This window comes from Phaethon lepturus, unplaced genomic scaffold, assembly GCF_000687285.1.
Source record: "Phaethon lepturus isolate BGI_N335 unplaced genomic scaffold, ASM68728v1 scaffold29149, whole genome shotgun sequence".
NCBI lineage: Eukaryota > Metazoa > Chordata > Aves > Phaethontiformes > Phaethontidae > Phaethon > Phaethon lepturus.
Genome location: NW_010566017.1, coordinates 477 through 8,500, shown reverse-complemented (window position 1 = coordinate 8,500; position 8,024 = coordinate 477). Strand labels below are relative to the sequence as shown.

Sequence of the window (8,024 nt, the reverse complement as noted above, 5' to 3'; positions counted from 1 at the left end):
ACAGTCAGCGGCAGCGAGGCCAGCCAGGCTGTCCGCAGCCCGACGGCCAAATACCTCCTTTCTCCGCTGCTGAGTTGTCCGGTAGGTGTTACAGCTCGCTAACGTTCTCCTTGTTTTTGTGCTTCCTGACCAGCACACCTAATGGAAAAGGAGAATAAAACTGGTGACAGCTTCAGTAGGCACCGGTTTCTCCAAACTCTCATCTTCCGTCCTGCTTCCAGTCTCCTGACAGCACGCTGGGTGTAAGTGATGCTCCCTGCTCCATGAGCATCTTCCTGGCCCCCGTGGAGCTGTGTCCATGCAGCTGCCCTGGGAGAAATTGGGTCGAAGTCGATATTCCCTAGCAAAAGAGGCACCAAAGTTTTTGAAACCCTGCCTGGCCTGCCAGTCATTCCTTGCCAAGAGCGACTGCAACAGGAAGTTTTTGGTTTTGTCAGTGATAACTGGAGGGTGATGAGCTCTTGCTCAGATCTGACCATAGGCTGTGTGCAAGCCGATAAAACAGCCTGAGAGTCAAGTTTCCCATGGGGACTTTTCTTCATTTATGGTCCGTGTAAGAGGAGGGAAAAGGGTTGGCTGGATGGGAAACAAATTGCAGTTCTCCAGTGGAAAAATATTCACGCAACACATCTGTCCCCAGAGCAGGATGGCATTCCCTGGTGCTTAGGCTAGCTTAAAGCAGCGGTTGTATTTCCCCTGCTGCCACCAAGGGGCTGATTCTCTTTCTTTTACTTTTAGGAAACTCTTTGAACAGCCCTGTCCTCTGTCTAATTTGTTACTCACTTTTCCATCCTGGTTCCCATCGTTTCCATCCTGATGAGGTTAGGATATACTTCATACCCCCCTAAACAGTTTCTCTTTTTGGTCCCTTCTCCTTTCAGCTCCCTCCCAGTTATCCTGTTTCCACTGCTTCCTCGTGGCATTGAGCCAGTCTGACCTAATCTATGTATAACATACGGTGTCAACAGGAAATTCCCCCTGCTTTCGCATGACTCACGGAGCAACCCACGTTCCTGGTGCGGGAGTAAGCGAGCCTGCCTGTATGTTGGGGGCTGCACCGCCAGCCACTCGTGATCCTCACTGCAGGGTGGCGATGGCTCTTCTGCTGTTACTTAGTTCATTGTTCAGAATAAAAGGCTCTGGGAAGGCAGGGTAGGGTAGTTGAGAGGTTGTTGCCAGTGGGGTGCAGCCCTGGAAGATATGCTTTGGGTCTAGGGAGGCTGCTCCGTTTTGCCGGAGCACTGAGCTGGGTCATGTTTTGCTCCTGGTGTTTGTTCGGGCACCTTGTCCCAGAACCTCGCTCTGTTCTTGTAGCCAGAAAAACTCCTGGAGAAGTTACAGCCATGTTTTCTTTCAGCTTAATGAGCTTTCGTCTGCTTGTGGGTCTCATCCCCTCCTGACATATGGAGACAAAGGTTTCCTCTGCCTTCCCTGCCTTACTTTTTGCCTGTACTGATCAGGCCTGGTGTTTGTAGCATCTGCTTGTAAGCCGTAGTCTCTCTTTCATCCTACACATTCCTCTCTGCACCTCTCCCCATCTCTATTCTTCCTGGAACAAGGATGGTGCCACTCCAGGCGAGCTCATACCCTTCCATGGCAGGGCTTGTTTTTCACCCTCTCAGGAATACTTCATGGACCAAATATCATATATATGGTTACTGCAGGGAATGTGCTCTCCCTCTAAGCCCCTAGATGATTTTAGAGGGAAAGAACCGATCAGTTTTGGACTTTATATACCCAAAATACATAATCTCAATATTTGCCAGCTGCTGACACAGACCCTCGGAGCGTTCCCTGATCGGAGGGAGCAGAGGAGCCACCCGCATGGGATTTGGTCTGCATGGGAGCAGCCCCCGTGGAGGGGTCGCTGTGGGCATGCATGTTTGAGGGGCGCAGGGTGTTCAATAAGTTTGATAATTGATTTTTTTTTTTTCCCCCCCCTAACAGAAAAGAAAGAGCTGGATCTCAGAAGATGACTTCTACAGGCCTTCTCTGGGAGAGAGCAGCGAAAGCACAGCTGACACCAATGGCTTTGGGACAGAGGGGGCTGGCGAGGGTCTAGCCCCAGGGCTCATTAGCGCTCTGGACTTGGAAAGGCTGTCGGTGCCATCCTCGGGGAGCGGGAAGCCCAAAACATCACCTGAACGGGAACAAAAGGGCTTCAGCGTTGTGCATCGCAGGCAGATGGGTACGTGCCACCCGCCCCTCGCCCGCTTCCGTCAGGTGTCTACGCTGGGCAGTGCTCAGGGGCTGGGGGATGTGTTTCGGGCAATGGGCAGTTTGAGAAGCACAGTTTGCATTGCTGAGCTGATGGCAGCACTAAAAGCTCCACAAGGCAGTGGGGCCGCTTCCCTTGGTGTTGCTGAGCCCACGATAGCTCTGGAGGGAAGCGTTTTAGGAGGAGAGGAGGTATGGTGGGTGTCTAGGTCCCCGTGTCTCTCGGCTGGACACATTCGCTTTATGCTGTCCCACTCATTCCCAGCCTCAAAACCCAAACGCATTTCAGACAAATTATGGAGACCGAGGTCCTGTAAACTCCTGCCCCATCCATGGTCCACCAGGACCGGCTCTCAAAGCTGCGATGCCTCTGGTTGCCCACTGTGAGCTTCCATCGGCTTTTCTCTCTCCATCAGCTTCCCCTTTTTCAGTTAAACTAAAACATCTGCTTTTCCCCCAGGTCTTTCCAATCCTTTCCGAGGGCTCCTGAAGCTGGGCAGCCTGGAGCGGAGAGGAGCCATGGGGATATGGAAGGAGTTTTCCTGCGAGCTGTCGCCGCTGGAGCTCCGGCTCTTCCTGGACCATGAGGACCGCATCTGTGTCGAGAGCTATTCCCTGCTGCGGTGCGAGTCGCTGGCACTGACGCACTCAGATGGCCGTTTCGAGCTGGTTTTCCTGGGGAAAAAGCTCTACCTACGAGCTCCTTCTCGAGACGAGGCCGAGGACTGGTTGGACAGGATCCGCGAGGCACTGCAGAAGTGCCGGCCTCAGCTGGAGGAGGAGGAGTGGGAGACACTGGAGTATTCAGAAGACAGTGGCGAAGGCCAGCCCATCCAGAATGACTCCACTGCTCTTCTCCAGTACAGCGATGTGCCTGGGAACAGCTTTGACTGGACAGCAGCTCACGAACCAGAGCTAGATGCAATAAAAGAGGCTGTTCTGTACGTGGACGTAGACAAAACCTGGGTCCCCTTTATTTTTTCCCTGTCTCTAGAGACTTTAAAGTGCTTTAAAGTCAGAAACAACGATAAAATTTTAAGCAACAGTTACGGTATAGAGACCATCCAGGACATCCTTCCAGACACGAGCCTTGGGGGACCCGCATTCTTCAAGGTGATCACCTCCAAAGCTGTCCTGAAGCTGCAAGCTGAGAACGCAGAAGAAGCAGCGTCATGGAGAGAGCTGGTCCGAGGGGTGCTCATGTCCTACCTGGAGGGCGCGGAGGAGGCGCTGACGCTGGGTGGCAGCTTGGACGGGCACTCCCAGGTCATCCTGAAGAACATTGTGAAGGAAAATGGCTTCTTGTTGCAATACCTGGTGGCCATCCCCATGGAGAAGGGCCTGGACTCACAGAGCTTCATCTGTGCAGGTATACATTGGCTTGTCCAAAAACCCAACTCCGTCTTGGAGGACAATACCGCGTTCGGTCAGGTTAACAAGGTGACATCATATTAGAGATGCCCTGAGGCTGCCAGCCCATTGCAGGTCAGCTGCTGGTTTCTCCATCCAAACCCCAGGTAGCACCAAAGCCCCTCGGTGGGGTTTCACGTCCCAAATCAGTGGCACGTTTGGTGGTCTGTGTGCACAGGGTGAGTGCCCCCATGCTGAATCCCCGGCCCACCCCAGCACTGGTCCAGCTGGGCTGCTACTGGGCTCCTGTTTAAGATGCTTATGGTATAGACAGTGGTGGGTCTTGGTATGAAGGCAGCCTTAGATGCACCAAGCGGCCCACGACTCTGTTCCTGGGCATTTTGTGACCCCAACTTGCAGAGAAAGTGCAGGCAAGGGCAAATGCTGTTTTTCCGGTAATGCAGCACAGGAGCGAATGCTGCAATGGGTGTGACAAGCTGATTTTGCAAAACATTCATGTAACCTTCCACTAACGCCTCTCGGCACGCGGGGCGATGCTGCTTTAATGGGATAACACTCGCTGACCTCCACGGGAGGTATAATTTGCTCTTTACCTTGGTAAGTTAATTAAACTTCAGATTTCTCTCCTGCATCAATTATATTTCTTGTACCCTCCAGGAGGTGGTTTTTTTTTTTTCCCTTTTAATCTCTCTCCTCTTTTTTTATATATATATTTCCCATTCTGTTTGGTCTCTGCCTTCCCCTCCTGGCTGTATCCTGCATCTTCCACCTACCAACAGAAGGAAGCAGCAAGCCAAAAAGACAAATTCCCAGTTTTTACGAATAGGTTTTCCTAGAGTGCTGCCTGGCCTGCTTTCAGCACCCCCCCCCCAGCCTGACACCTGAGTCTGGCACAGGAGTTGTTTCCTTACGTGTCAGGGCATAATGAGCTACAAAAGCTTCTTTATTTATTAATTCAAAGAGCAACATCTGACCCCCATGAATTTTTTTTTTTTTAATGAGATGTGCTACAGCTACCCCAAAGTGCGAAAGATGGGGTGGTAAAGCCCTCCCCGAGGATGGCAGAGGTTCGTTTACACTTGGTCAGTTATTTTGGAGAACCGAACCCATTAAAAATAGCATGAAGGGTTTTCCTGCCTTCCCAACTCCAACTGAGATGCACTTGCTTTTCAAGGCACTATAAAAACCCTGCAGATTTCCCCCAAGACCAGAGCTGGGTTCCCCCTGGCTTACCCACCACTATAATAAAGGAATTTTTTGGCTTAATCCACCCTGACCTCATCCCTTGCAGACGTGGTTTTGGTACCTGTGGTGACAGCGGGAAAGAGAAGGGTTGAGTGAAGGCAAAATGAGGGAAAGCTGTGGGAGAAGATCATGGGACAGGCAGGTGGGCTTTAGGTTCTTCTCTAAACCACTGGGATGTTTCCAGAATTCACTTTTCTTGGAAAAAAAAAAAAAAAAAAAGAAAAAAAAAGAAACAATTGAACCACTTGATGGATAAAAGTGGGTTCAGGAATAGTCTAGACTCCTTTTTTTTATGGAGGAAAAAGTGAAGTGGCTCCTGTTGGACCATGATGGCTTTAAATCCATAGGGAAGGGGCTGGGGACCTCTCACTGAACATTCTACAAGTGCTTTACCTGATCTACCACCCTTCCAAAAACGTCTTGCTCCATTCCCCTCTCCCAAAGTTTCTCCCCTGGTCCTGGCGGCAATGGGAACGGGCTCTTGGGGCAGCGCGAGTCCCTTCTCATCGCCTCGTCCCTGCTCCCTGCAGGCTGCTCCAGGCAGATTGGCTTCTCCTTCGCGAAGCCCAAGCTCTGCGCCTTCTCTGGTCTCTACTACTGCGATAGCTGCCACCGGGATGACGAGACGGTGATTCCCTCGCGCCTCATCCACAACTGGGATCTGACAAAACGAGGGGTAAGTCTGGGCTCGGTGCAGGGAGCAGGAAAACGCTCCTGCATCTGCCTGCGCTCCCTGAAGGTCCATCTGAACGTTTCCACCATGAGCAGAGGTGGAGATGTCCACCCCACACCTCCCTGCGAGCTTCCCAGGCTGCTGCTTGGTGCATGCCCCTCTCTTGCCTCTCTCTGCCCCAGGTTTGCCGTCAGGCTTTGAAGTTCCTTACCCAGATCCGTAACCAGCCGCTGATCAACCTGAAGCTGGTCAACGAGAGCCTCTATGACCACGTGGAGAGGATGGGTCGGATCCGCCGGAGCAGGGAACAGCTGAAGCTGCTGGGAGATTACCTCATCATGTGCCGCAGCGGGGCCCTGAAGGAGCTGAGCAAGCGGTGAGGTCCCTCCCTGGGTGACGTTACCCCTGCATCCCGCTCTTTGCACCCCGATGGTCTCCTGGTCCTCCTCATTGCTCGGCGCTCAAGTGGGGAGCAGTGCTGCCCAGGCATAGGCTGGTTTTTAGCTCCATGTCGTCAGCTGTAAGGAGTTATCCATCTGTTGGCTGGTTGAGATGAGACTCAGGAAACACCTTCCTGACCGAGGAGCTTCTGGCTGGACAGGAAACACCTGGAAAAATAGATATTTATTTTCTTTTTCCCCCCTTTGAAGTGTTCTCACATGATTTCCACTGGCAGGATTTGGGATGTGTGGCACAATGCAAAAATCAAGTTTACAGCAATTTTCTTCAAGAGTCTGCATCATCCAGGCTCCTCCTTGCTCCAAAGCCCTTGGAGATGTGGTGGAAACCATGTACCATCTTCCTCTCTGTGCTTCTTTGCAGGCTTGATCACAGGCACTACCTCTTGGAGTGTCCCCACAAATACAGCGTCGCTGATCTGAGGCAGGTGAGAGCTTTGCGTGGTTGTAAGGGTTTTGCTGGTGAAAATGTCCCAGTTTCTGTCAAGCACGGCACTTCATCATCATCAGTAGAAGGTTTCAAAGAGCTTTGTTTTCCTTTTGCTCTCATCCATCACATGCACTCTGCAAGTTTGCACATCAATTTAAAGGCAAATAATTGCCTTTATTTTCATTTGCCAAAATAATTGGCACAAGCCTGTGTGCTCCAAGAACTGTGGAGATCACGCAAGACAAATTGTTTCACCTCTGTTAAGCCAGCGTTGCTGCTAACGTGTCTCCATACAAACTTGTGTCTATTGCAAATAATGTTGCAGGTGAAGGGATTTTGCATCAACTCCAAAGCCCGGAGCCCCATCCCGGCAGCTGGTGGGTGCTGCTGCCGGCACTCCCTGGGGTCCCGTTGCGACCCAGGCACCTGGGGGGTGTGGGTTGTTTTTGGAGGACAGCCTTGTCTTCACATGGCAGCAGGAAGCACGGGTGTAATGTGGATTGTGCACAGTGCAAACCTGGTGGGAGACGGGCTGTGCGCCTGCCTGACATATCTCTGCCCCGCAGATAGCCGACGGCGCCTTTGAGACTTTCCTGCAGTCTCTGCTCCAGTTTGCTTCCCATCACGTCTACAACTGCGACCTGTGCACCCAGCGAGGCTTCATCTGCCAGATCTGCAACAGCAGCGACATCATTTTTCCCTTCGAGTTTGACACTACCACCAGGTAAGCGATGTCTCTGTTGTGTTCCGTGGCTGCGAAGCCACCCGAGCTTATGGCCTGGCTTTTCCCAGGAGCCTGGGAAGGACGTCTCCTGGGTCCCTCTCTGGGGCTCTCTGCTTTCTAGGCACGTAGCCCTGGGGTGGCCTGGAAATAGCTCTGAGCTGGTTGTGTGTTCTCGTGGTACCCGCGTCCTCATGGTACCCGCCAGCCCCAAGGTGATTTCAACCAAATCTGGGCTGTTTGGGGCAGGAGAGGACCCCCGTCGCAGAGCTAAGATGTCACCAAGCAAGGTGGCTTTGCAGATTGAACATGGAGAGCCACCCAGCACCTTGCTGTCAGCCTGCAAAAGCCTCGCTGGGTCCCAGGGCAGCAGAGGGGCCAGGGGGACGACGAGGAGGAGGATGAAGGTGCTGTGTGCCCTTGCCTCGCTCACCTGGCCAACGCATCTCCCATTCGAATTCAGTCCAGCCCCTTCCAGGGGCTGCAGGAGGGAAGGAAAAGCAGCAGTGGGACTGTTCATACACCCCTCTACCACCAAGAGGGGAGGAAGGACACACGGACACGGCTTTGGAGATAAATGGTGGGCAGTCCTGCGGGATGTGCTGGGGAGAGGCAGGGGACGTTCCCAGCGGGACAGGAGGGGCACTGGCTTTCCTCTGGGTTTTCCTTCTGCCTGCAGAGCTCGCATCCTTTGCAGGCAGGATCCTTGCCTGCAGTGGGGTCAACTGCCGCAGTGGCAGCCGTTGAGATCGGATGGGTGTGTTAGAAGGGGTGTCTTCATCGCACCGTCAGGGTTCTCTAAAGAAATCGATATCAAACCCTTCCTGCCCAGGAGCCTGGTCCACTGTAGGTAGAGATCGATCCACATCTCAATGGTTATTAGGTAATGGTCAACTCGGAATTGGTTAT

General features: G+C 52.6%; 1 protein-coding gene across 1 annotated transcript in view; it reads left to right on the top strand.

The window, feature by feature from the left end:
* PLEKHM1 (pleckstrin homology domain containing, family M (with RUN domain) member 1) overlaps positions 1–7,122 on the top strand; it is a 12,775-nt gene extending 5,653 nt beyond the window's left edge. Inside the window, exons 4-10 of the mRNA XM_010295367.1 lie at positions 1–81; positions 1,948–2,188; positions 2,678–3,586; positions 5,364–5,509; positions 5,689–5,882; positions 6,329–6,392; positions 6,961–7,122. The exon at positions 1–81 is cut by the window's left edge and continues 331 nt beyond it. Of these exons, the coding sequence (XP_010293669.1) occupies positions 1–81; positions 1,948–2,188; positions 2,678–3,586; positions 5,364–5,509; positions 5,689–5,882; positions 6,329–6,392; positions 6,961–7,122 (1,797 nt within the window). The remainder of the gene's footprint in view (positions 82–1,947; positions 2,189–2,677; positions 3,587–5,363; positions 5,510–5,688; positions 5,883–6,328; positions 6,393–6,960) is intronic.
* Positions 7,123–8,024: the final 902 nt, after the last annotated feature.